The 27,870-nt window shown below is 40.2% G+C and overlaps 1 protein-coding gene and 1 long non-coding RNA gene across 7 annotated transcripts in view; one reads left to right on the plus strand and one right to left on the minus strand.

The window, feature by feature from the left end:
* Positions 1–27,870, plus strand: part of DOCK10 (dedicator of cytokinesis 10) — a 280,307-nt gene that overhangs the window by 208,421 nt on the left and 44,016 nt on the right. For all 4 annotated transcript variants that reach the window (XM_030916199.1, XM_030916197.1, XM_030916198.1 and 1 more), the window contains exons 25-33: positions 195–264; positions 3,746–3,859; positions 7,504–7,575; positions 12,855–13,001; positions 18,710–18,793; positions 21,230–21,326; positions 23,587–23,631; positions 27,152–27,327; positions 27,454–27,570. In XM_030916199.1, the coding sequence (XP_030772059.1) occupies positions 195–264; positions 3,746–3,859; positions 7,504–7,575; positions 12,855–13,001; positions 18,710–18,793; positions 21,230–21,326; positions 23,587–23,631; positions 27,152–27,327; positions 27,454–27,570 (922 nt within the window). The remainder of the gene's footprint in view (positions 1–194; positions 265–3,745; positions 3,860–7,503; positions 7,576–12,854; positions 13,002–18,709; positions 18,794–21,229; positions 21,327–23,586; positions 23,632–27,151; positions 27,328–27,453; positions 27,571–27,870) is intronic.
* LOC115893188 overlaps positions 1–27,870 on the minus strand; it is a 346,813-nt gene that overhangs the window by 90,759 nt on the left and 228,184 nt on the right. Inside the window, exon 6 of one of the 3 annotated variants that reach the window (XR_004053132.1) lies at positions 704–836. The exons of the other annotated variants lie outside the window; for them this stretch is intronic. This is a non-coding gene — a long non-coding RNA (uncharacterized LOC115893188). The remainder of the gene's footprint in view (positions 1–703; positions 837–27,870) is intronic. 3 annotated transcript variants of the gene reach the window in all.

Below are 27,870 nucleotides of genomic sequence, written 5' to 3' on the forward strand. Positions count from 1 at the left end.
TCATCGATGCTACAGATATTAAATGCCCAGTATTGGATATGGGGGTGAGAAGGGCAAGGAAGGAGTCAGAGATTGGTTCACTCATTCACCCGGTAACTATTAAATACCCAATTTACGAAGCACTGTAATGACAAACTAAAGCGGGATTTTCCTGCCCTCTCCAGAAAGGCCACTGATCAGCTTTGCTTTTCCAGGGTTCTGACCGACATTGTGGCCAAGTGCCATGACGAACAGCTGGATCATTCTGTCCAGTCATATATTAAGGTATGAAATGCCTCTTGGAGATTGCTCATATCCCTTGTGCTGTGTGGCTTGTCTCATTTCCTGTCTGCAGTAAGTGGGAAGTTTTCTCCCTTTAACTGAGTGGCGCCCATCACAGTAATATCAGGAATTCCCCTTAGCTACTTAGAATTCCATCTCTTTGCATTAATGGGCGAGGTGAATTTTTAAATGTATAAGTGATGTGTACCTGTGCAAATAAATAATTAAATGGGGAGAGAGGAAAGAAAAAGATAGAGGAGAAGACTCAAGTGCCGTGCTTTTGAAGTCAACATTACAAGTAAATGAGATTCCTGTGTTAATTTAAGGAAGACTTTCCTATTGGTTTGTTGAATGTTCTGTGTTTCCTCTGTAATGCTTTCTTAGCTCTTTCTATTGTTTTCTCAGGCATTATTTCATTTTCCCAGTTACTGTATATTTGTACCTGCTTCTGGTATGTTAAGTCCTTTATCTTCTGGCATGAACCACTTGCCCATTCCATCAGTGTGCACTGCTTCTTCCAGTGTCCTATGTCAAGTGTTCACTCAGAGATGCTTCTATTCTCATTTCCAGTTGGCCTGTGGATTAATGCCAGTGAACTTGTGATGATGTTTGCGTTTTCGTAGTTCCCACCTAAATGTCATCCTCTTTAATGAAAAGAAAGAACCCATCCAGAAATACAGAAGAGTATCTTAAATTACTTTATAATACATAGAGGACCTAAATCTCTAATTTTTTTTCCTATGCATAGATTAAATCTTTTTGAGACATAGCTTTTTCATCAAAAAACTATATTCTCTTAATATGTATGCACAGACAGATACTCACATATTCAAAATGTCTAGAAACTTGTTTTTTAAAAAAATTGGCTGGGTGTGGTGGCTCACGCCTGTAATCCCAACATATTGGGAGGCCGAGGTGGGCAGAACATGAGGTCAGGAGATTGAGACCATCCTGGCTAACACAGTGAAACCCCATCTCTACTAAAAATACAAAAAAATTAGCCAGGCGTGTTCGTGGGTGCCTGTAGTCCCAGTTACTCGGGAGGCTGAGGCAGGAGAATGGCGTGAACCCAGGAGGCAGAGCTTGCAGTGAGCCGAGATTGCACCACTGCGCTCCAGCCCGGGCAACAGAGCGAGACTCCATCTCAAAAAAAAAAAATCCTCACTCCCATAAAAGGAAGTAACCAGAAATTGCATTCTGGAGAGAACCCCTCTAAGATACCATCTGGAAGGAAATTTTTTTCGTTAACAATTTTTATATCCATATGTTTTCTATCTGTCAGAAATGTTGGTTGTCTTCCCAAATACCAAAGCATGAGTGTGTGCCCTTTTTAAACATAGGCTACATGCCGAAAATACTTATTTCACAATAATTTCTCTATGGTATAATTTTACCCAATAAGATCCACATCTCAGTTGCAAAAAGCCAGTTCCACCTACACATGCCTTTTTAGTTTGTTCTCTAAGATAGGGTCATAGCTTCGTTTTATAGAGTATCGATGAATTTACCATTCAACAGAATCACCTAGAGAGGTTTCACCCTCTCAATGCTTACCCCAATGTTTCATTTCAATCCTTAAAGGGACTGAGAGAGAAAGAGAAAAAAAGTTCTTGATCCATCTTATACACAGGCATCTCCATTTCAACACATATTATTTTCCTCATGTCAGTGAAATCATTGAAAATTACTTTAAGAATTCTCCTGTGTTGTGACTATTTTTGTGACTACCAAGGCTAGCTCTTTGTGAGTACCTCAAATCTCAGACTCTCTACCGATGATGCTCCTGGAGAAATGTATTAGAAATGCATCCTGGTGTGACCCTTATTTTTAACCAGGATATCTGAAATACCCAACAGGACCATCTCACTTTATAATACAGGAGATTATCTACTTAGCTTGCTTTAAGTGATTTAAATCCAAAAATACACCTATGTGGAATTTTAGGCCGATAACAATTTTATAATAAAGTTTAACATACCTAAAACAAATACCTCCTAATAAATATAATCAACTCGCATTTTACTCTGGAAAGAACACTAAGCTGGCAAGTAAGAGACTAGATTCTAGTCAATTCTAGACCGGAGCAGTCAGCCTCTCTGAACCTCAGTTTTCTCCTCTGTAATGTGAGATGAAATGACCAAAGGAACATTCACCTCTATCATTCTGTGATTGGACTCAGTGCATGCTTGAATGTCCTCGAAAGATGTGACATTCACTGCAATTTGTATTTATTCAGAAGTTATCTAAACACCATTTCAAGTTCAGTGGTGCTAAATGCTGCTAACTCACTTCATCTACAATATTCAAAATGCACACATACACCATGTCTTTTTCAAAGATGCGTGGCTAAAGCCAGTCTAATTAAATGCCATGGTTAACAGTGATTTGTAGCACTGATGGGTTATAGTCAAAATTTTAAAATAATATTTCAGTGCCAGTTTAAATGCCCTTCAGGCTAAATAACTGTGCATGGCATGAGCTCTTTGATGACATTACTCTCATCTGAGGTATAATCCATGAGAGGGAAAAATTGTATTACTCTTGATTTTATCTAGTTTCATGCATCCATTAACTTCATCTTTCTTCTCTGAGATGAGCTTGGAGAAGTCAATTCCACCAAGACAAGTTAGGTTGCCAATGTGCTACAAAGTTTAAAGAAACAGTTACAGATCCAAAAGCTAATGTGCCTCTGTGTTAAGCCATTCATTCTCTTTCCTGCCTTCACTCTCAATTATAGTGAAATTTGAATTGTGAAAATTATGAAGAAATGTCCTTCCATGAGGCAAACCCAACTCATAAGTGAAATATTATAATTCAGTAATAAGCATTTTATATTTGAACTTTATGTATGTGCCTAAATTGATACTGATATTCTTAAGAGATGAAGAAATACTGAAAACTAGCCATTACATGCACTCAGTGGTGCATGCCAAAACCAATCTTCTGAGGAAAAAAAATAAGTATGCAGCATTTGTTATCTTACTGATGGCCAATGCTCATGAACGCCTTGATAGATGTGTCTAAGCATGGGATGATAGACCCTGGGCTTGTGGGGAGCTCACCTACTGGCCTCTGGAAGGCACCGGCTTCCCCACTTGGCTATTTGAGTGGGTGCTCTACCCTTTCAGGATGAAGAATTGCTACCATGCCACCTGTTACCAATGGAGGAAGGAGAAGGGGAATGTGTCCTAAGTAGGTGGGTCAAAGCCCTCCATGTTTCCTTGAATGTGTTAAATGGCTCTCTGGCTCTTTCTCTTGATTTCTACAGAGTTTCAAGGAGAGCTTAGGTGAGCAAGGCCCGACCTCTGCAAAGCCCTAAATAGGAACAGGTGTGTCCTGCTCTTATCATTGGGCCTGCATTTATTTCATGGCAAAATCTGGCATGAGCAGATAATTTTGAGATATGAGTTATTCACATGACATAGTTTTTGAAGCTTCATTTTTCAAAGTACTTAACTTTATTCACTTTTTGGATTTTCTTCAGTTCGTGTTCAAGACCAGGGCATGCAAGGAGAGGACTGTACATGAGGAACTGGCTAAAAATGTGACTGGTCTTTTGAAATCAAATGACTCAACAACAGTAAAGCATGTCCTAAAGGTAAGAATTTAAAGATGGTCCTTTAATGTGAGTACTAGGCATGGATCACGCTTATCCCTGGAAAATGATAGGAGTCATTGATGTAGACTGTTTCTCTTTCAGTTTCCAGCATTAAGATTCATATTGAAACTTAGCATATAAAGATACTAAGCAAAAGAGATCTATATCAAGACAACATACAAAAAAGTAGAATGGGCTGGGTGCGGTGACTCACCCTTGTAATCCCAGCACTTTGGGAGGCCGAGATGGGCAGATCACCTGAGGTCAGGAGTTCAAGACCAGCCTGGCCAACACGGTGAAACCCCATCTCTACTAAAATTACAAAAACAAAATTAGCCAGGAGTGGTGGTGCGCGTCTGTAATCCCAGCTACTCAGAAGGTGGAGACAGGGGAATCGCTTGAACCCGGGAGGCAGAGGTTGCAGTGAGCCGAGATCATGCCATTGCACTGCAGCCTGGGCAACAAGACCTGATAGATAGATAGATAGATAGATAGATAGATAGATAGATAGATAGACAGACAGACAGACAGATAGATAGACAGATAGATAGATAGATAGACAGACAGACAGACATTGTATGTTAGAAAAGAAGATGCATTGGAAAAATTATAGAACTGGTAAGAATTGGGCATTGTGAGTACTGAAGGTGTAGGGGAGAGTTGAAGTTTTAAATAGAGTGGTCAGGATGTATCTGATGGAGAAGGTAATTCTTGAGCAAAGAAAAAAAAATGTGAAGGTGAAGAGGTGCTGGCCATGGAGATGCTCAGAGGGAAAGACCTGCATGAAGTCATCAGGCAGCAGCACGGCTGGTGTGTCTGCAGGAGACAGGGAGGACACTGTGGCTGGAGCCAAGTGAGCAGAAAGAAAAAAAAAAAAAAGATGGAAGATGAAGTCATGGAAGCCACTGGAGGCTTGGCAGTTAGCAGAGGCCTGGCATTCCCACTCAGAGCAGAACTGAGATTTGTGTCATTGGAAGGTTTTGCACAGAGGAGTAATGTTTTAAACCAAGCTGACCTTGGTTTAAAAGGATCCCTCTGACTGCTGTGTTGAGAATCGACTACAGTGGGGTAAAAATGGAGACCGCAACCACTCGAGGGGCTATCAGAGAAGCAGGATCCTCTGGGGAGAGTCGCTACTCAGTTAAAATACGGAGTGAAGAGAATGCTCAGAGAAGAATTGCATCTTCAGGAGATTGTGCTAATGATGGACCATGTGCTCTGGAAGGCGGGGCGGGTGGGTTTCAGGAGACAGGAGGCAGTGGAGTGTGCAGACACATAAGGGAATGTGTGGAGAGGGCAGTAGAGGAGTCAAGGCTTCATCTGTCATCAGACGTAAACAAGTAAAAGCTCAATTTCATTAGTGCTGGTGGATTCAAGGAAAATAGTGGAGGCAGACCAGAGCGCTAAGGGGTGGAGAGGGGCAGAAGTCTGTTGAATTAAGAGACAAATGTTGGAACACTTGACATGATGGCTAAAAATATTTTGGACAAGATTAGGGAGAGAGGATTGCAGCAGTGTGCCTGGGATTCATTCATATTCCTAACAACATGTTTCACTTCTAATAGCCATTAGAATGCTGTTGGAGTGCTAGAATAGTATTGGTAGCCATTTCCATTTCTTCTTACTAAGAAGTGATCACTCCATTAAGCCATAGCTGCCTTTGTAGAACATCAATCCCTTCTCTTTTTGATCTGAGCCAGTCTTCCGGAATTAGGACTATGTTGTCAAAAGTTTATAGCGGCATTGTTTGTATGAGCTTAAAACAGGATATAATCCAAATGCCCACTGACAGTAGAGCAGGTAAGTCCACGGTGATTATACATGTCATGTGGTGACCATAGGTGATCCCCCCAGCTACATGCTTCAACATAAACGAACCACAGAACAGTTTGTTGAATGAAAAAGGCAATCTCAGAAGAATACATAGAGGACAGTTCCATTTATATGAAGTTCAGTGGCCAGATGAACTAAATATCCCTTCATTGTATAAGTATTCATAGCAAAATTGTGAAGTAAAGTAAAGGGAATGATCAGCACAGAATTTAAAACTGTTACTGTGGTGGAAGGGGTGGGAAGCAGAGAGGATGCAAGGGGTGCGTTCTTGAAACTGTACATATACAATATGACTTTTTGTAGCTAAGTGTCACCCCTAGACCCAAGAAAGAAGGGTGCCCATCCTGGTATGTGCTTTGCTTTTCTCATACTGCACCCATCCTCCTAGGCCAAGGTTTAAGAGGAGCTAAGAGAATAAAGAGAATAAGCCCACCAGGAGCCCCTACCTCCCCTTCTAGACCTGTAAGGAACCCCAAGACCCTCTTGCTGAAGGTCCTATAGGCGGAATCCCAGGCCTGCTTCAATCTCTGTCCCAAGCCCTCCAGACCTCCAGAGGACAGGACTTGATGCCTGAGTGCAACCCTAGACCCCATTAAGGAGCTACTTGTGGTAGGGAGGAGGGTCGGGTTGTGGACAGCACTCAGATGTGCAGGCTGGACAGTTTCCAAAAGAGCTCAGGTGGACAAGGTCCTACCTCTGCAAAGTCCTAAGTAGGAACCGGTGTGCACTGCTCTTATCATTGGGCCTGCATTTATTTCATGACGAAATCTGGCATGAGCAGATAATTTTGAGATATTAGTTATTTAGGTGACATAAGTTTTGAAGCTTTGTTTTTTAAAGTACTTAACACATGTGCACCAGGCCCCTCAAGGGGGAGGACAGAGCCTTCGGGAAGAAGAAAAGGGTTAGGGCAGGCCCTGTGCCCCCTAGGACCTCACACACTGGTGCGGCATTCCAAGGTGTTATGAAGTTTTGTTTGTTGAGGTAGGAGGATATTTTATTTAACACCTTTTCAGCTTGACTTCCAACTTCTAGATATTTAGACATATGACCTTCCATTTTCACCCTTGCCTCTAAACTTTGAAATTTTAGGGGTGAGTCTAGTACAATAAAAAGTTTGTTTAGGTCGGGCTTGGTGGCTCACAACTGTAATCCCAGGACTTTGGGAGGCTGAGGCAGGACGATCACCTAAGCCCAGGAGTTCAAGACCAGCCTGGCAACATGGTAAAACCCTGTCTCTACAAAAAACACAAAAAGTTAGCTGGGCATGGTGCACACATCTGTAGTCCCAGGTATCCAGGACACTGAGGTGGGAGAATCACCTGAGCCGGAGAGTTCAAGGCTGCAGTGAGCCGTGATAGCACCACTGCAGTCCAGTCTGGCAACAGAGTGAGACTATCTCAAAAAAAAAAAAAAAAAAGAAAGAAAAGAAAAAAAAAAGTTTGTTTAGTTTTGTTTCACTAAGTGAAACAACTAGAACATCCCTTGAATAAATATTTCGTAAAATAACAGCTTAGTCAGTCATGCCAAGTAAACTTGTAACTTGTTTTAGTTTAAATGTTTTTTGAGAGGATTGAGAAACTGAAATGTCTGACATTTACTTTTACCACTAGAACTTTTTATCCCACTTTATAGTGGGATAAAAATCATCCCACTATAATAGAGAATATTTTACTGCTCTAATTCATTTAGTTTCAAAGAATATATTTTAACATAACAATGTTATAGTATATTACATATTACAAAGAAAAAAATTATCATTATTTTACCATAGGATAATAAACGTCTTGTTGCCTTTTTTTTCCTAATAGCATTCCTGGTTCTTCTTTGCAATTATCCTAAAATCGATGGCACAGCACTTGATTGACACAAATAAAATCCAGGTAAGAACATCAGTAATATAATATTATAATATGTTTACAGTATTATCCAACAATTGCACTAATGATTATGCTGTCATTAGTTCCATTTTTATTTGCTTTATAAACCTTAGCAATTTACAATAATTACTTTATAAGTAGGAGAAATGATTGTGTACATCTGCAGAGGCCCTTCAGAAGCAGATACCAAGACAATATTGGAAATGCAAAAGATGTATTGGAGGGAAGTAACTATAAAGGATAAAAGGAACAGGAAAAACAAATGGGAAAGTCTGATGCCTGTAAATGAAAAGGGGGAAGGAAGGAGGATTGGCTAGGAAGAGTCTCACAGTGATAAGGTTTTAGCTGGGCTGATGGGAAGTCTGAGAGCAAAGAGTTGTCATTAGAGGAACCCTGCACTGGGGAGGCCATCTGACTCTAGGACCTCCACAAGCTAAGTTATTGACTGGGAGCAGCCTGGGGAGAGGGTAGCCTTGGCATGAATGCTGGAGCAGATCCCAAGATACAGCAGCTCTTTATAGTCCTCCCACTAGATTCTGTCTTGAAGGAACATTTGAGCGATGCACATTCCTGGCTGCCACAGTCCAAGTTTGCATGACATATTGTACATGTTCATGAATCTGCTTCCCCACAGTTCCCATGGGCCTCTCCTCCTGAAAGTAAGGAAGCTTAGAAGAGGGACCCTGATGGAATTAACTACAGCCCCTGCCATGGCTTTTCAGGAGCCTACGTATTACTCATCATCTCCCGTCACAACTCCCCATCCTAGATCCCTCTCACCCTAGCTAGCAGCTCCGAAGGTCTTGGTGACTCACCTGGTGATGTAACCCAAACCCTCATTCTAGAGTGGTCTCAGCCTCGGGTCGTCATACTCTACTCACACCAGAGTTGGTACATGTGGCCGTTCACAGTTACAATGGAGTGAGGAAGACCAAGAAGCAGCCAAGTAGATCACCTGAGTTCCACACACATTTCTCTCAGCCCCCACTGTGGGTAGGCATTGCCCTTGCCCCACGTGGAGAGTAAATCAGAACAATGCTGCATGAGGTGGGGTTGGTGGTGGACAGTGATATTGTTTTGATTTATTCTTTTGGTGGGGGAGAAGCTGCGTCAGAAGCTCCCACCTGGCCTCTCCCTCTAGGCTACCTCCACAGACCAAGCACCCCATGAAAGGTTACTCCAAATGCCAATTTTATTAATACAAATTATACATTTGGGACCAGTTACATGACTATTGGGGGAGATCTTTGAACCCAATGGATCTACTGTTAACAGAACTTTAGTCAGGACTCCACTTTTAATCCCTGTAAGTGCCCACTCTATCAGGACAGACATGGTGATGCTTTTCATTTCTGGATATCAGTGTCAACTCAGATCCTGTGTCCAACAGTCTTTGAACTGTATTCCCTTCTCCTCAGTGTATAGTAGCCTGAGTAAATGGCTACAGGGCCCTTTGGAGAAGAAATGATAGACTCATTACACTATGTACCTACTGCATTGTTGCAGCGGGGGCTTTCCTTTAGGGACTCCATCACCTCTTCAGTCAATGTGTACCAGATCTGAATTGTGACTCAGGTCCAGGAACAGAGAAAGGAACCATGACTATTCATTAGAATGAACATTCTCATCTTCCAGTTGCCCATTCTTGCCTTCTTTGTTAATATGATGTACCACCATTGCTGGTTGCTGTCTGTTTTGTCCCGAGGAGTTCCAGGCATCATTAACCAGCTCTACAACTCCCTGAGAGTTGGTCCCTCTTGGCTTCCCCACCAGTCTTACCATTTGTCATGATACTCACAGCCTCCTGGCTCCTAACATGAAGCACAGCACATGGCCTCTGTTGTTTTGGTGATCCCTGATCCCCGTGGCTGCTCATGAGCCAACGCTGTGACTGCTGCTCCTGCTAACAGATGGGAAACACCCCTGACTTTCTTAACGATATTGGTCCCCAGCACCTTCTTGATTGCCGTGGTGCATGCTGTCTTCTGGGCCTGCCTGGGGAAATTGATACGCTGGTGGATCTTCCGGTCTCAATTAATATCCATTCCCGCATATCCATCTCCCGCCACCTCTTTATTTTTTCCTCTATCCTCTGCCAGGACAACCAGACATTTCCACTTCACTTTTAAAGTAGGCCATCTCTGGATTCTCAGAGCAACCCTAGCAGTGAGTTGCTCATCCCGTGAGTCCTTATTTAATCGCATGTTCTGAAAAAGCACCTCCATGTCAATGTATTCTAAGTTGCCCTTACTTTCTGGCCCACATCTTCAATGTCCAATTGCAGAGGTTCTGCCCTACCTCCTGGTGGTACATGCTAGCTAATTTTTATAGCCCCTTTGGGTGTATTCTCTTTTTTGCTTTTTTAGGACCAGCAAGCCCCCAGCTGGGTTAAGCTAGGATTTAACCTCCAGGTATTATCCTGATCACCAGAAGGAGAGGCGGGACAACTCCTCAAGGGTTTGCCTGATTTCTAGCAGGGAGAAGCCTTTGCAATATCATCTTGCATGGGAAGAGTGCTGACACTTAATGGGGAGGAATTAAACTTCTGCTAGCACTAAGGCTTCAGGGAAGTATGCAGATCCACTTCCTCAGAGTCATCCATCCAGAGGTCCTCATCCATGCTCTAGGCCCCAGGTCTTTCTAACCACGGCCTTGATCTTAGTATGACAGAAATGCCTTGCTGGACCTTTAATTGTCTGTAGAGTTCCATAACTCTTAACTCGTAAATCCTGTGTTTGCTTTTCTGCTGTACCTGCTTTCCACTCCTGGAGATGAAAGCCTCTTACCTGGGAGGGAGAGAAAATCTAACACAAAGATAAAAATGGTTCATCTCTCTCTGTCATTAAGCTCTACTGGGGTCAGGAAACCTCACTGTTGAAATTCCTGCTCTGTCACTAACTTGTTAGCTGATGGAAATGACGCTTCACATCTCAGTGCCTGTTTTCTCATCTGTAAGAAGAGTGGATTGGACTAAAATTCTCTTCTAGTTCCTACCAATATGCATCTGCTTGTATAGACAGGTCACAAAACACACCTGTGAGCAGCCTAAGAATAAATGAACTGATAATAGCCAGCATGGTTGTGTCCAGCAGTTTGTCTTCCCCGATTGAGGTATGCTTTTCACGACCCCCTTCAGTGGTAACCCTCACACCCTAGTTTTCTTTCAGGAGCACTGTACCTTTCACTCTCTAACCATCTCTAATCATCACAGTGGGAAAAGACCTGATAGCATCTTTTTTTTTTTTTTTTTTTTTCGAGACCGAGTTTCGCTCTGTCACTCACACTGGAGTGCAGTGGCACGATCTTGGCTCACTGCAAGCTCCACCTCCTGGGTTGAAGCGATGCTCCTGCCTCAGCCTCCCAAGTAGCTGGGATTACAGGCGCATGCCACCACAGTCAGCTAATTTTTGCATTTTTAGTAGAGATGGGGTTTCACCATGTTGGCCAGACTGGTCTCCAACTCCTGACCTCAGGTGATCCACCTACCTCGGCCTCCCAAAGTGCTGGAATTACAGGCATGAGCCACCATGCCTGGCCCATTTTTTTTTTTTTTTTTCCTTGAGACAGGGTCTCACTCCTGTTGCCCAGGCTGGAGTGCAGTGGCACAATCATAGCTCACTGCAGCCTCAACTTCCCCAACTTAAGTGATTCTCCCACCTCAGCATCCCTAGTAGCTGGGACTACAAGCACGGCCACCAAGCCCAGCTAATTTTAGATAGATAGATAGATAGATAGATAGATAGATAGATAGATAGATAGATAATAGATAGAAGATAGATAGATAGATAGATAGATAGATAGATAGATAGATAGATAGATAGATAGATAATGATATATATTTAGTAAAATGGGGTTTCTTCATATTGCCCAGGCTGGTCTGGAACTCTTGGGCCTAAGTGATCTGCCCACCTCAGCCTCCCAAAGTACTGGGATTACAGGCGTGAGCCATTGTGCCCAGCCCTGATATTATCTTTTGACACCAAAGCATTCATAGTAAACTTTCCCCAAGCTATTTGTGGCGCCTGTAGTCCTAGCTACTTGGGAGGCTGAGGTGAGAGAATCACTTGAACCCAGGAGGCGGAGGTTGCAGTGAGCTGAGATCACACCATTGCACTCCAGTCTGGGTGACGCAGAAACACCCTGTCTCCAAAAAAAAAAAAAGAAAAAGAAAAAAAAAGGCAGAGTCTGGGTTGGAAGAACTCAGCTGCCTCAAACATTGTCTTCACATGCAGAAGTCCAAACAGGAGGGCTGGATTTCTGGACCTGAAATGGTCTTTTGGGATCCACAGAGCTTTATTCAGTGGATGTAATGTCATCTCACAGCCAAGCCCTTCTTTATCTTGACTTGTGAGGTTCCACTGGTGCCTCTTAACTGTGTCTTATACTAAGACCAAGGGGTTAAAACTAGCTGGGACTCACCATGTATCAGAGGACATTTCAAACCAATATCTGTACTCATTCAGTTATTCATTTATTAATTTCTTAGAGTTGTTTATTGGGGGAATTCCTAGTTGTAAAAAAATCAAAATAATTTATTTTAAAACGAAATAGAGGGGCCAGGTGCCGTGGCTCACGCCTGTAATCCCAGCACTTTGGGAGGCCGAGGTGGGTCGATCACCCGAGGTCAGGAGTTCAAGACCAGCCTGGCCAACATGGCAAGACCCTGTCTCTACTAAAAATACAAAAATTAGCTGGGCGGGTGGCAGGCGCCTGTAATCCCAGCTACTCGGGAGGCTGAGGCAGGAGAATCGCGTGAACCCAGGAGGCGGAGGTTGCAGTGAGCCCAGATTATGCCATTGCACTCCAGCCTGGGCAACAAGAGCGAAACTCTATCTCAAAAAAATAATAAAAATAAAATAAAATAAAATAAAATAGAGAACTACATGTCCAAAATATCTAGAATAATGTTCATTAAACCATTAATAGTAGCTATTCCCTGAGAGGGAAGGCGGAGAAGTAAGATGTGAGAGGTCACAGAAAAGGTTCACGTTTTACTTTGTACATTGCTACATTGTTTCAATAGTTTGCAATTAACATTTATGACTGACTTTTTTTATAATGTGAAAATTTAATTGACCAAAATTGAAGGAAACATTAAATAAAAATGATGGAAATCATGACCTTGAAATTAAAAGGCTTTTATTTTATTATTGCTTTCAAGTTTTCAAAAGGATTCTTTTAATTTGATGACCTATAAAATAAAGGAAATATTTCAATTGATATTTCCTCGGCTTAATATTTCACATGCCACGTTATAAAGAAATAATCCATTCTTTCCTTAGCTTCCCCGGCCTCAGAGATTTCCTGAATCTTATCAAAATGAATTGGACAATCTTGTCATGGTCCTATCCGACCATGTGATTTGGAAATACAAGGATGCACTTGAAGAAACGAGAAGGGCAAACCACAGCGTTGCCAGATTTCTCAAGGTACAGTTATATGAGATCACAGTTCTATTCAAGGCCCCGTGTTGGTGGATGCAAGACAGTCTAAACGTTCATCAGTTCACATCTTCATGTATGATGAAAAATCAAAACCAGCACTGTTAGATGAAAACTTTCATTTATACATCTTTCCTGCTTGAAATACTTTTTAATTTCTTTTTTCCAATTTGAAGTTTTATTGAATAAAGACTAAGGTTAGAGGGCCGGGTGCGATGGCCCACGCTTGTAATCCCGGCACTTTGGGAGGCCGAGGCGGGCGGATCATGAGGTCAAGAGATAGAGACCATCCTGGCCAACATGGTGAAACCCCGTGTCTACTAAAAATACAAAACTTAGCTGGGCGAGGTGGCGCGTGCCTGTAGTCCCAGCTACTCGGGAGGCTGAGGCAGGAGAATCACTTGAATCTGGGAGGTGGAGGTTGCAGTGAGCTGAGATCACACCACTGAACTCTAGTCTGGTGACAGAGCGAGACTCCGTCTCACAGAAAAAAAAAAAAGAAAACTAAGGTTAGAGCAAAGTATCCATTTGACTGTAGTCAAATCATAGTACTTCTAAATATATTTGAAGAGAAAAAATGAAATTTTTAAAAGGGAAGCTGCACTACAGCAGTAATAGTCTCTCGGGCATTTCTGCCCTTGAAAGTGATGTTATAATGGCTTTAGGTCTGACAGTGATACCAAATAGCCACTTTGGGAAAACCTTCAGGAATTTAGCATTTTTGTTTATTATCTCCAGACTCTTTTTTTTTTCTTTCTTTCTTTTTGGACAGGATCTCACTCTGTCACCCAAACTGGAGCACAGTGGCGTGATCACAGCTCCCTGCAGCCTCAATCTCTGTGGGCACAGGCGATCCTCCCACCTCAGCGTCCTGAGTAGCTAGGACCACAGACACACACCACCAAACCTAGCTAATTTTTGTATTTTTTGTGGAGACAGGGTTTTGCCACGTAGTGCAGGCTGGTTTCAAACTCCTGAGCTCAAGCGATTGGCCTCCCAAAGTGCTGGGATGACACGTGTGAGCCACCAAGCTTGACCCAGGCTGTTTTTTACATTATGAAAAGATCACACTGATCCCATGAAAGAAAAATTATCAAGTAAAGTATTGAGCAACTACTTACTAAACTGGATATGTATGGAAATTAGTTATATTTCATTGGGTTACAACCATTTATATTGAGCTGAGAGGAAAGAAACGCAAAGTCAAAGAAAAAACTAAGATACATAATTACAGTATACCATTTAACAGATGATGCATGCAGTTAGAAAGATAATAGTTTTCTGTGCCTCCTTCTTTTGTCTAACTCTTGACTACTGTAACCTTTATGAAGTCATCTGACTTGTTTCTTAATGGTAGTCACCAGAACCTATGGGTGGGTGGGAGAGTGTATAAATAAATGCTAATAATATATAGTTAAAAGCCTATAGAAGTGGAAAACGAGCCCAACTTGTCAGTGGAGAGCTTTAATCCAGCCTAATTTCTTTTTTAATGTGTTAAAAACTATTTCAAATTATACACTATATGTGTTCTTACCCTGAATTTATTTTTTTCTTCAAGGTTTTGTCTCTGATTTTTACTTTTTTCTTGCTTCCAGAAAGAGACAAGAATAAGTGTTAAAGGGGAAAAGTTTACAGGGGGGAAAAATTACTGTAGTTTTCTACCACATTTTAAGACCTATGGGAATAAAGTTTATTGGTATGCTAGTTGTTTACTAGGAAACTTAGAAAGAATTATATATAGTTCAGTTTGCAAATAAAATATATTGCAAGAAACATCTGAAATATTCTTCCCTAAACTACAAAAAAATGAGAGATAAGCAAGTCTCTAAAAAAGGGAAGAGACCCCATAGTTGCCCTCCTTATTACTAATTTGAAGTTTTAATGGCATTTATTTGACACATAAAATTAAAACAAAATTGGAACACGTATTAGATGAATCATTTGAACTAGGAGAGAAAAAAAGAAAGGAAAAGAAAGTGATTTTTGAAAATGTAAAACTGAACATCGTCATTTGGTGCAAGTCCAATACGTTTGAATTTTCAGCTGCTCAACACAGCCCACTCCCAGTGCTGATGTCATAAATCTCTTATATTTCCAGCAAACAGTAGTTGTTTGCTCAATTGGGGCTTCAAATGACTGCTACCTCTTTTTGTTACTGAAGTCTACATTAGCAGCCAACTACTGTGAATTAGTCAACATTGGAATTTAACAACTAAAATATTATTGTCACTCCACGGGTTGCTCAAAATTGGTCTCCAAGAATCAAGAAGAATGTCTGGGAACCAGTGTGTGGGCATGTAAAAATGTTCTGCGTTAAAAGGTAGCCTCCCTTAGCCCACATTATGGGAAAGTAGTATTTTTTCAGCAATTATGCCAAAAAGCTGGTACATTTCTCAACTATTCTCTCAGTGAAGTAGATAGGATTCAAATGAATGCAGCTTTTGTCATTTTTCTTTTTGCCGCCCACCTGGGTCACAGCTCTACTTATCTGAACATACCTATTTAGACACTCTGTTTATGAAGCACAATACCAAGATGGGAGCAAAGACAGATTCATTCTGATTTTTATTTTCCTGATTGGATAGCCATATCTTTTAGCCCTTTCGCCTGACTAACCACTGCTTTGTTTCAATGAGCTTTTGAAACCCACTTGGAAATCACCTAATGTTAGAGAGAGACTTGGTTTGTTAGCAAAATATGTTTAAAGAAACATCTGTGGTATTTCTCTCTAAATATCAGATAAGGATAGATAAGCAAGTCTCTAAAAAGGGAAAACCCTTCATATCTCCTCTACTTGGCTTGAATAGTCTGTGCTTTTGAAACAAATGAATGTTTTCCATAGAGCTCCTCTGTGCAAAATTTGCTGCTGGCGGCACATGAGCTAAAGGTCTAACACGGGGGCAAAGGAAAAGCGTCCAAGGTGAAAAAGAAAACGGGGCGGGGGGGGGGGGGCAGTGGTTTTGTAAATTATATAAGGAAAGGACAAGACATTCATGTGGTTTGTTTTGAAATGTGAAGGTTCATAACTCATCTCCCAACCAATTGTGAAGTAAAATTCTCATTGCTCTCACAGTTGGTGAAATAAAATAAATAAATTTTTTATTATCATATATTTTAACAGATAATTTAGAATATTTGGTCCTTAGTTTATTCAACCAAACTGTGAAAAAAGTTTGGTAGGGTATAAGTTATCCTCTAAATTAAGAGTCTGCACACTTTTTATGTAAAGAGCCAAATACTAAATATTTTCAGCTTTGTAAGCCATACAGTCTCTGCCACAACTACCCAAATCTGCAATTGCAGCACAAAAACAGTAATTCACTATACACATTATGTAAAGGACTGAGTGTGACTGTGTTCCAATAAAATTTTTATTTAAAAAAAGAATGGCAGTGGGCCAGATTTGGCCCATGGGCCATAGTTTACCAAAACCTGCTATAATTTATTTTCTATTAATATAAAAGATGAATATAAATTATCTTAAAACAAAATGAGAGAGGCCCCTCCAGGCCTCATCCATAAGCAAGAGAGCCACTGCCCCTAAGGGTCAAGAAGATGCTAGGACAGATCAGATCCAGGGGGCCCAGGGCAAGAGAGACACACTATACTTGGTGAAGCCAGACATGAAGGAGGGCTTTTTGCAGGAAAAGAGCTGACTCTGGAGACCTTTCACCCTAGAAATGACCCCCTTTCACCCTCACTGCCCCCTTGGAAAGAGGATGCCAAGCTGACCACATAGAAGGTCTTTCTTCACAGTCAAGAAACCTCAAGTTGATTCTTCTACTCCCCAGCACCACTTTCTCCCCACAGTCCCCATTTATGAGTGCTGGAGACAGGTCTCCTTCAAAGTTCACAGGTCTTATCTGCAGAGTAGCCGCCACAGTCTCTGGGATGTAGCAGTCACCATCCCTGCTTTGGACTAGTTCAAAGACGGGACTCACCAGTCCCTCCTTCATGCAGTCAAACAGCCCTGCATCTTTGCCAAAGACTTCCCCAGGGCTCTTTTCTCCTTCTCTTTCTTGGGAAGTTTCTAGAGCATAGAGATCTGCTGGTGGTCTTCCTCTCCTCTGCAAGATGAGGCAGGGCCCCTGATATTCCAAGGGTGGCCAGGTTGGGACTTCCTCCTGCAAATGGAGAGTCTGGGAGACTGGACATGGGTGCCAGGAGCCAGTTCAGTGCAGAAGGCACCAAAGCCCCTTTCCTTCCCCCCTCCCCACTTGGCTCTGTCTTTTTAGGCTATGATTATACTGTGGTGTCTACCTCTCTCCCACTATTCTATTGAGACATGTGATGACTCGGAAGCCATTAACTTTTTACTGAAGGAAGAATTACTGAAAGAACTAAAATTTATATTTAAAGTGAAATTATAGATGAGGCCATGTACTAACACAGTCATGAATAGGTACATTTAAAAATTCAAAAGAAAGTAAAGAAAAATTGAAAGGAAAAACAAAACAGCAATATAAATGACCTAACAATTCGAAGAACAACTTTGGAGAAAATAGCTCTTGTTTACACACAAATGTATTTCAAGAGGAGACTTTTCACTTGGTCCCCTCTCCATAGTAAGATTTTATGTGTAGTCCTGTCTGAGAAAAGAGAGTTGTGAGTAAAATTGAGGAGAGATTCCAAGAATGCAAAACCATTTTACTGGACCATCCTGGACTCTTTGGACAAGAAAGAAGCACTCCACACTAGCTGTGGAATTTTCCCAAGCAGCATGTTTACTCACACCCAGGTGGGTGAATAGAATGAGACTCACACACCAAGTGATGAGCTGCAGATTCACTACGGGAGGCACCTGCTCTAGTGCCTCCCCAGATCCTACATTGGGAACTATGGTCCCTTCCTCCTGCTCCACACTTTGCCTGTGCAGTCTTTGGCCACGGTAGCTTGGTTACTGGTTACAGGACCATCCGTCTTTTAGAGAGATAGCAAGTGCTCCTCCGAGCCTACTTACTGTTTAAGACTGTCCTTGATATACAGTAAAGCGAAATTTGACCACAGAATAAGAAAGGTAGTGAGCAGCTCACTGATAGAAATCTTAAGATCTCCTTCCTTCGCCCTTCAAATGCAAGCTTCCTCAGCTGATAAGGAGAGGAGCTACTCTGTTGAAAGGGCCCAGTGAGATTTAAAAAGCTTTCCTGACCCATCTCTACCACTCCTCCTTATGACCCAGTGCGTACAGGAGAAGATCTACAACCCCAGAAGTGTGAAATAGAATTACTAAAAGAAAATAATAAAATGTAACTAAGTGGTTAAAAAAGTAGACAACCGAAAGCTAAAGCTTTCTGTATAAAAAAGAAGGGGCTATAATATTTCATTGCAAACTCCAGTGACATTTTATAAAATCAATAAATATAGATTTGTAGCTTTCTGATGGATATTTTTGTTTTGTTCAGTTATACTTTCATTTTGTTTTTCTTTCAATTTTTGTTTTCTTCTGAATTTTTAAATGTATCTATTCTGTGTTAGTATATTGCCTCATTTTATTTTCATTTTTAATATAAATTTTCGTTATTTTAGTTGCCATATGTGGATGACTGCTTATACGTATTTAGATTTCTAAAATACCTAATTATACAACACATTTAGTTCAGTGTTATTTTACCTCAATATATTTAATCATACTTTCTAAAATCTTTAATAGATTCTTCAAGTAAAAGTGTTTGAATTTAGAATTGTATCTATTTTAGCGTTGCTTTACGTTTATGGACCGAGGATATGTGTTTAAGATGGTCAACAATTACATCAGCATGTTCTCCTCCGGTGACCTCAAGGTAAGAACCATGTACAGGAGTGATCGTTTTCTAAACTATGGCATTATAAATAAATAAAGTAGTCTCTGTGGATACCTGCTTAAGTCATTAACCTATCCATTCTCTGTATCAGAAAGTGATTTCTATGCCAAGGAGAGGCAGCGTTTTAATGGTTCATCTGCTGAGTATGCCTACCAAGTCCTCCCTTAATGTGGACAAAGGAGAGTGGAATGAAAGTGTTTACATTGCATTTCTATTTCCTGTGGGTGGTGAAGAGAATGGCTCTTTGTAGCTACAATTCCAACAGTCCAGTTTGCCCTAGACTGGCTTGGTTTTAGCACTGAAAGTCCTACTTACCTGGAAACCTTTAAGTCCTGGGCAAAATGGGACAGTTGAATGCCCTACCCAAATACGGGTATATGTTGGGGAGATGTAAAGAGAACTCTAGAGCAGTGGTTCCTAGACCAGAGAGGTAGCATCACTTGGGAACTGAACTGCTGGTAATGGAGCCCAAAAGTCTGTTTTAACAGGACCTCTAGGTGATTCTTACGCATTCCCAGGTTTGAGAACCACTGAGCTATGGTTATGACATATGCTGGAGAGAACTTAGACTGGAAATGGGCCCGATGATGAAAGTTGGATCAATTACTGTTCTTTGGGTTGCAAGCAACAGAAACTGACTCCAATTTGAGCAAAAGGGAATTGACTGGGAAGGTATTGGGAGTAAACAGCATTGATGAAGCAGCTGCAGAAGCAGGCTTTGAAAAGAGCAGGGGCCAAGCCTTTTCAAGCACAAGGAATACAGTCATGCGTCACTTAATGACAGAGACACGTACTGAGAAAAGCATTGTTAGGCAATTTCATCACTGTGTGATTATCACTGAGTGTACTTACACAAACCCAGCTGGTATATATCCTACTCCATTATATAGCTCTGTTTTCATTGTATGGGACCACCATTGTATATATGGTCTTTCACCAAAATGTTATGTGGGGCCTGACAATAATTGCAAATGAAGAACCATTTGGCCAGGGTGCTGCTGCATCTGCTTAAATGAATCAACTGAAGCCATTTTCTCCCCCCAACACTCTGCTTCAGATTCACCTTCCATAGAGGAAGTGTGTGAGCAGCCTGCTTTGGATCACATGCTTGCCTCTTAAGGAGGGAAGACAGGGCATATGAATTAACAATTCTCTGTTATCCTTTACCCACTGTGAAGAAGGCCAGTCCTCAAGGGGAAATTATCTAGGTATTTGAAAAGTACAATAGATTTAGACCAGCCAAAAATAAATAATGAGATTCTTACAGCCTTTCATGTCATGCTTAGGTGCTTAAACATTATTTTTGGGAGATGGGGTGCAGTGGAGATTTACTTTTGACTGGAGTTACATGATTTTATGTCATTTGGTTTTGAAAATCCAATTCTCCCTCTAAATATTTTTTGAAAGTATATTCTTCATTTGTGCTCCTCTCATGCATGAAATCTGCAGAATATCCATTTAATTGCATCAGACCTAAATTATATATTTTCAAAGACCAAAGAGAATGTTCTCAGTGTAAAATAGTTAAAATATAATTTAATAATGTTCCTGTTCACTTTGACGTACAAAAGTTTAAGCCAAATACTATCCTTTTAGAAATGGCAGTATTTTAAATTATTAACTAAAGTTGCCACAAGATATAATTCTAAAATATCTGAGTAAATGGGACATATTTTATTTGGTGAGCTGAGGTTAATGAATATAATGATGATCATCGAACTTAGTCTTAAAACATGGTTACTTAGCATGCGTAAGAGTGAAAATAGAGCAGTTAGGAACATGCTAATTTTTCCTACTGATGTGGGTTTTCTTTACTTCTGTGTTACAGTAGACTTTGACCGTGCCTGTACTCCATTTATCTCAGTCTAACTCAAACATTATTAGAAAGACAGACTTATTTCCAAGGGCAGGGAGGAAAGGGGAATTAAATAATGTATTATGAGAACATGTAGCATACAGAGTTTCACTCTAATTTTATGTGATACACACCATTGTCTTCCTTAGCTCTGGATGGTAGGAGCTCATTGTAGAGGTCTGTTTCATTATCTGAGTGTAGTCTTTGAGAGAATTCTGTGCATGTGTTACAGCAGAAATTTTTTTCAGAATAAATGTGTCACGGTACATGCTAAAAGAAGTTACAAAATATGACTCAGTAGGATCTTATCTCATAGACGCTACACGTAGGTTACAAATGGGATTATTTCCTGAGGAGGCGGTGACCAGTTTCCAAAAGTAGGGAGCTTAAGAGTTCAGAGGGGATAAAATCCTTTCAACTTAATTACCTAGTGGTCCCACAAGTGTACGGTAACTACTTTTTCTTTTTAAGGATAAGATTCAAGTGCAGATTTTGTTTCTTTGTTTTTATTCAGTTTTGTGGCCTGTAAGTCATAGTCATTTAGTTTGCCTCTCTTTCAGACCTTGTGTCAGTATAAATTTGATTTTCTTCAAGAAGTATGTCAACATGAACACTTTATTCCTTTGTGTCTGCCCATAAGATCAGCAAACATTCCAGGTAATAAAATTCCCAGAATTTTCATCAGTTCCTGCAAAGTGAATGCTTTTGTTTGTTCGTTTTACCTTTTGTTTATTATTATTTTCCTGTTTCCTCAGTCATAAATTTGTTTGAAGCTGTCACATGGGTATCAGACCCAGGTAATCAGAATCAAATTAAAATGCAAAAGAAGTTGTTGGCATGTGGTGATGAATGCAGTTTCATATTCTCAATTTTTGTGTGTTTCCCTTTTTATTAAAGAGAAGGCCAACAAAATTATAAACCTGATGATTGTAAATCAAATAATTTGAACCTAGAGGCACCTTACTGGCTCCAAAAGACAGCTTTCCTTTGATTTTGAGACATAAAATTATAGGGAGGAGAAGTACTATATATATAATTTATAAATATTATATATAAAAATATATGTGTTATGGTAGAGAGTATTACCCATGTAGACATCAAAAACTAATCAAACATCAAGAGGCAAATAAAATAATAAAATTATTTAGGAGCATGAAATACTTTATTACCAAGTAATGAGTAAACTATGAGGTACAGTTTTTTTCTGCGGGTGGGGGTTGTTTTGTTTTTTGAGGCAGAGTCTCACTCTGTCACCCAGGCTGGGAGTGCAGTGGCATGATCTTGGCTCACTGCAACCTCTGCCTCCCAGGTTTGAGCGATTCTCCCACCTCATCCTCCTGAGTAGCTCAAACTACAGGCATGTGCCACTCACCTGGCTAATTTTGGTATGTTTAGTAGACAGGAGGTTTCACCATGTTGGCCAGGCTTGTCTCCAACTCCTGACCTCAGGTGATCCGCCTAACTCAGTCTCTCAAAAAGTGCTGGGATTGCTTTGAGTATGGGTGTGAGCCACCACGCCCAGCCGAGAGGCGTATTTGCTTTGATATTCACAAACGCAAACACTAAGATTGGTAGAGAGCCTCATTATACTTCCTTAACCTATTAGCTTGCACTAGTATTATGGAGGGAAAATTACATTATCAAGCCTATAAAAGTTTTGCCATTTTAATCTTAAATATAATCTATATAATATTATTCCAATTTTTTCTAATTTATGAAGCATATTTCATAGAAAATAGGGTAGAAATGGTATATTACATAATAAGGCTTTAAGGTTTTTACTTTGTTCTGAATTTATTTTTGTTTTATAAATTAGTGACAAGTTATTATTGGTTAGCTGGGCTGATTGAGATATTCAAGAGGACCAAATCTTTATTTGGTCATTTTTATTTCAATTGCTTACTGTGTTAGTCCATTGTCACACCGCTATAAAGAACTACCTAAGACTGGGTAATTTATGAAGAAAAGAGGTTGAATTGACTCACAGTGCCATATGGCTGGGGAGCCCTCAGGAAACTTACAATCAAGGCAGAAAGTGAAGGGGAAGTAAGGACCTTCTTCACATGGTGGCAGGAGAGAAAGGGAGTGAGCAGGAAGTGCCACACTTTAAAACCATTGGCTCTCAAGAGAACTCACTGTCATGAGAACAGCATGGGGGAAACTGTCCCCATGATCCAGTCACCTCCCACCAGGTACCTCCCGTAACACGTGTGGATTACAATTCAAGATGAAATTTGGGTGGGGGCACAGAGTCAAACTATATTACTTACTGTTAGTCAGTAGTTCAGAGAAAATCCTGATAGTCTTTTTGTAGATCTGATACTATAAATAATGAACATAAAAATATGTTTCATAGCAGGCAAAGTTCTGATAGAAAAATAAACGCTCAAGTAGAAGGCTAACAATTAGAATAATTCTGCTCATGACCCTCTTTTTTAAGAAAACAAATAGGCTGGGTGTGGTGGCTCATGCCTGTAATCCCAGCACTTTGGGAGGTCGAGGCAGGCAGATCACCTGAGGTCAGGAGTTTGAGATCAGCCTAGCCAACAAGGCAAAACCCCGTCTCTACTAAAAATACAAAAATCAGCCAGGCGCAGTGGTGGACACCTGTAATCCCAGCTACTTGGGAGACTGAGGCAGGAGGATCGCTTGAATCCAGGAGGCGGAGGTTGCAGCGAGCCAAGATCGTGCTACTGCACTCCAGCCTGAGCGACAGCGCCAGACTCTGTTTCAAAAAAAAAAAAAAAAAAAGGAAACAAATAACCTAAGACATTCTCCTTGAAAATTGGCAATACTGAAGACTCACATTTTTAAATAATATAGTTTAATTGTTCAGTATAAACTACACATAATGAATATATATGTATCTGAGTATGTATATGTATATATCTGAACTTTTTATTTATATTAAATTCAGATCCTTTGACACCTTCAGAATCAACTCAAGAGTTACATGCATCAGGTAAGTGATATTACCTTATCTAAGCATCAGTAACCACCTAGTAATCCAGTAATATTGACAACTATAAATACTATAAATTTCCAGCTTCTGGGTGCTCATAAGTATTCATATATTTAATATCATATAATAAAAATATTCAAAAAGTTGACTGAATTGTTTTCTTGTCACAGATAGTTTAATGATTGCCTAATTTCAGTTCTTTCATATTTTATTCTCCAGAGGTTGGAAATATTTTTTAATTTCCCAAAGCATCTGAAATTTCCTTAATTTGTATCATAAATGAAATTCCCAGATATATATAATAACACGCTTGTTCGATGTAACTGACTTTATTTGATACGTGTCTTTTCCTAAACCACAACCTGGTTTGATCAATCTTGTTAAGACAGAGGATATTCGTATAAGTTTATTTTATCTGAAATAGGTTAGTAACTTAAAATGGTCTAGGCAAACCTTTTCTGTAGTCATAGATGGGAATTTAAAAGTTGTGTTCTATTCCTGGATCTTCAGTATTACGATGTCACTGAGAAACTTATTTAACCTGAAGCCCTGTGAATTTTCATATTCAGTAGCTTCTTTATGGACTAAAAAAGTCAGTATGTTTAATTTGCTATTGGTCATCTATGAGCTGGAATATTCTAATAGTTCATTATATTAATCATACCTCCCTTATGGGTTGTCCTGCAGATTAAATGGGATAATACACATAAAGTGCTTAGCCTAGTGCTGGCAGACAGCAGGTTGTATACATGGGTGCTAGTACTACTGTTTTCCCCCAGCCTTACTGAGGTAAAATTGACAAAAATTGAGCGCGGTGGCTCACACCTGCAATCTCAACACTTTGGGAGGCCGAGGCAAGCAAATCACTTCAGGCCAGGAGTTCGACATCACCCTGGCCAACAGGCAAAACCCCATCTCTACAAAAAATAGAAAAATCAGCTGGGCGTGGTGGCACATGCCTGTAACCTGAGCTTCTTGGAAGGTTGAGGCACAATAATCGTTTGAACCCTGGTAGCAGAGGTTGCAGTGAGCCAAGATTGTGCCACTGCACTCCAGCCTGGGCAACACAGCGAGACTCTGTCTCAAAAAATCATAATAATTTTATATATTTAAGGTGGAAAACATGATGTTTTGATATATGTATGCATTGTGAAATGATTACTACAATCAAGCAAACACCTCATATAGTTTTGTTTTTTATGTCTGTATGATTAAAATAATTAAGGTCTACTCACTTAATAGATTTCAAATACACGATATTATATTATTAATGATTCTTACTCTGCTACATATTTGACCTCCACAATTTATTCATCTTATAACTGAAAGTTTGTATCCTTTGACTAAAATCCACCTCCCATTTCTCCCATTCACCAGCCCATGGCAACCATCTTTCTACTCCGTGCTTCTATGAGTTTAACTTCTTTAATTTTTTTGTAGAAACTTATGGGAGTACAAGTATAACTTTGTTACATACATAGATTGCATAGTGGTGAAGTCAAGGCTTTTAGGATATCCATCATCCAAATAATGTACTTTGTACCTATTAAGTAGTCTCTTATTGTCCACCAGAGCTTGACTTCTTTAGATTCCACATATTAACTGAGATCATGCAGTATTTGTCATTCTGTGTTTGGCTTATTTCGCTTAGCATAATGACTTTTAGGTTCACCTGCACTGTCACAAATGGTGGGATTTTCTTTTTTTCTTTTTTTTTTTTTTTTTTTTTTTTTGAGGCTGACTACTACTCCATTGCATGTATATACCATTTTTAATCCATTCATCTATGGATGGTCACCTAGGTTGTTTCCATAGCTTGGCTATTGTGAATAATTCTGCAACGTATCTCTTCAACATGATGATCTGAATTATTTTGGATATATACCCAGAAGTTGGATTGCTAGATCATATGGCAGCTCTATTTTTACTTTTTTGAGGACCTTCTATACTGTTTTCTATAATGAACGTATTCCACCAACCGTGTACAAGGGTTCCCCTTTCTTTACACCCTCACCAACACTTGTTCTCATTTGACTTTCTGATAATAGCCATCCTAAAAGGTATGAGGTAATAGTGCGTTGTGGTTTTGATTGGCATTTCCCTGATGATCAGTGATATTGATATTGAGCACTTTTTCTGTATCTTTTGGCCATTTGTATGTCTTCTTTCAAAAAATGTCTATTCAGATCCTTTGCCCATTTTTAAAACTTGGTGGGGTTTTTGTTTGTTTGTGTGTTGCTATTATGTCATATGAGTTCCTTGTAGGGTTTGGATATCAGTCCTTATCAGATATATGGTTTGCAAGCATTTTCTCCCAATCTGTAGTTTGCTTTTTCATTTTGTTGATTGCTTCCTTTGCTGTCCAGAAACTTTTTAATTTTATATAATCCTACTTGTTTATTTTTGCTTTTATTGACTGTGTTTTTGGGGTGATATTCATAAAATCATTGTGAATGCCAATGTCAAAGAGCTTTCTCCCTATGTTTTCTTGTAGGTGCAAGTACTACTATTAATGGTTACATTTTAAAAACCCTTTGGACAATTTGAATAAATCCACTATTACTGGAAATTTTAACAATCTTTTCTCTGTAATTCAGGCTCAAAATTTGGCAGTGCCATTTCTCTCTCCTTGCTCCCTCACATACTTAAGTCAACTTTTCCTAGTGATTTACCACTCAGTTTCTGCTACCCCAGCCCAGATATCACGTTGTCACTTGTCCCCTCCTTCCCCCATTGCTACAATGTCCTGTACTGTATCCCTCACCCCACATCTCCCCACAGTCTAATTCATTTACACCCTGCCACACCATATTAATAAGTCAGTAAAGCATGAGCCTTATCAGGGCACTGATCTCAAAGCTGTCCGTGTGTTAGCATTTCTTACAGAATTAAATACAAATGGAGAGGGACCTAGATGGCAGCTAAGGAAATTGTACTGTTCTCCATCATCTAGCCCCAGCCTCTCAAGCCTAATTCTCTCACCATTCCTTTTAGCCATTGTGCTTATTGATTCCCACATACCCATGCTCCCCTCCATACCTGCTCCCTTCCATACCTGTGCTTTCAGAATTCTGTGCCATTGAAAATCCAGTGGCTTCTCCCAGCCTCCTGTCCCTTCTCCACTGCCTCCGTCTGTTCCCATAAAGATCTGCACCTCCAAATTTTAAGTATCCTCAAAGGCTCATCTTGATGGATTCCTACTTATATCCTGATTACTCCAAGCAGAAAATGTGTTTTCCCCTCTCAACTCCTGTAATCCTGTAAATATGCTGGATTATGGGATTCAGAAGTTGATGTCGTGTGTTAGTTTGTACCCGTATTTGTGTTTGTATACACAGAATAGTCCCCTTACTGAATGCTCCTTGAGGATACAACACACCTCATTTCTGTAGCAAGACTGTATTCCTGAATCCCTCCTAATAGTGGAAGAAGTTGATGGTAGTTGTTTGGTATATCTGTCTCAATTACAAAGTGATCATTTGATTTTCAATAACGTGAGTTATTTTCCTTCCTCACAAAGAGATGCCTGAGTATTCAGTCACAAATGAATTTTGTCGCAAACACTTCTTAATCGGAATTCTGCTCCGAGAAATTGGCTTTGCCCTGCAGGAAGACCAAGATGTCAGACACTTAGCTTTAGCTGTCCTAAAAAATCTAATGGCTAAGCATTCGTTTGATGATCGATACAGAGAGCCAGTAAGTGATCTTCCTTTCTCCCTTCCCTAAACACTATTTAATGGCTCACTGCATTAAATGCATATGAAACCAACAAGCCTATTGATTTTTACGTGAATCATTTCTTTTGGCTACCTTTTCACCTAGAGAAAACAAGCCCAGATAGCAAGTTTATACATGCCCCTGTACGGCATGCTCCTGGACAATATGCCAAGGATTTATCTGAAGGACCTGTATCCTTTTACTGTCAATACATCTAATCAGGTACGTTTGCACAATAAGTCGCATTTCGATGTTAATAGTTTGTCTTTTTAAAATTATTTTTTGCCCTGGGTAACCATTTCTTCTCATCTGTGAACATACTAGGCATTGAACAACACTTTCTGCTACGTACTCACATCAGTGGGTCATTTGTTCCAGATATGTCCCTTTAGCCTTCCGCCTGATCCACCCTTCAACATTTGGCTTTCATTTCCCTCTGTTCTCTGTATCAGTTTCCAATTCTTTCCAGCTTTTACAGTTTCCTCTGTTGCAATCATGGCCCCTTCCTCAGTGGACACCTTC

This window comes from Rhinopithecus roxellana, chromosome 14 (genome assembly GCF_007565055.1).
Source record: "Rhinopithecus roxellana isolate Shanxi Qingling chromosome 14, ASM756505v1, whole genome shotgun sequence".
Lineage (NCBI taxonomy): Eukaryota > Metazoa > Chordata > Mammalia > Primates > Cercopithecidae > Rhinopithecus > Rhinopithecus roxellana.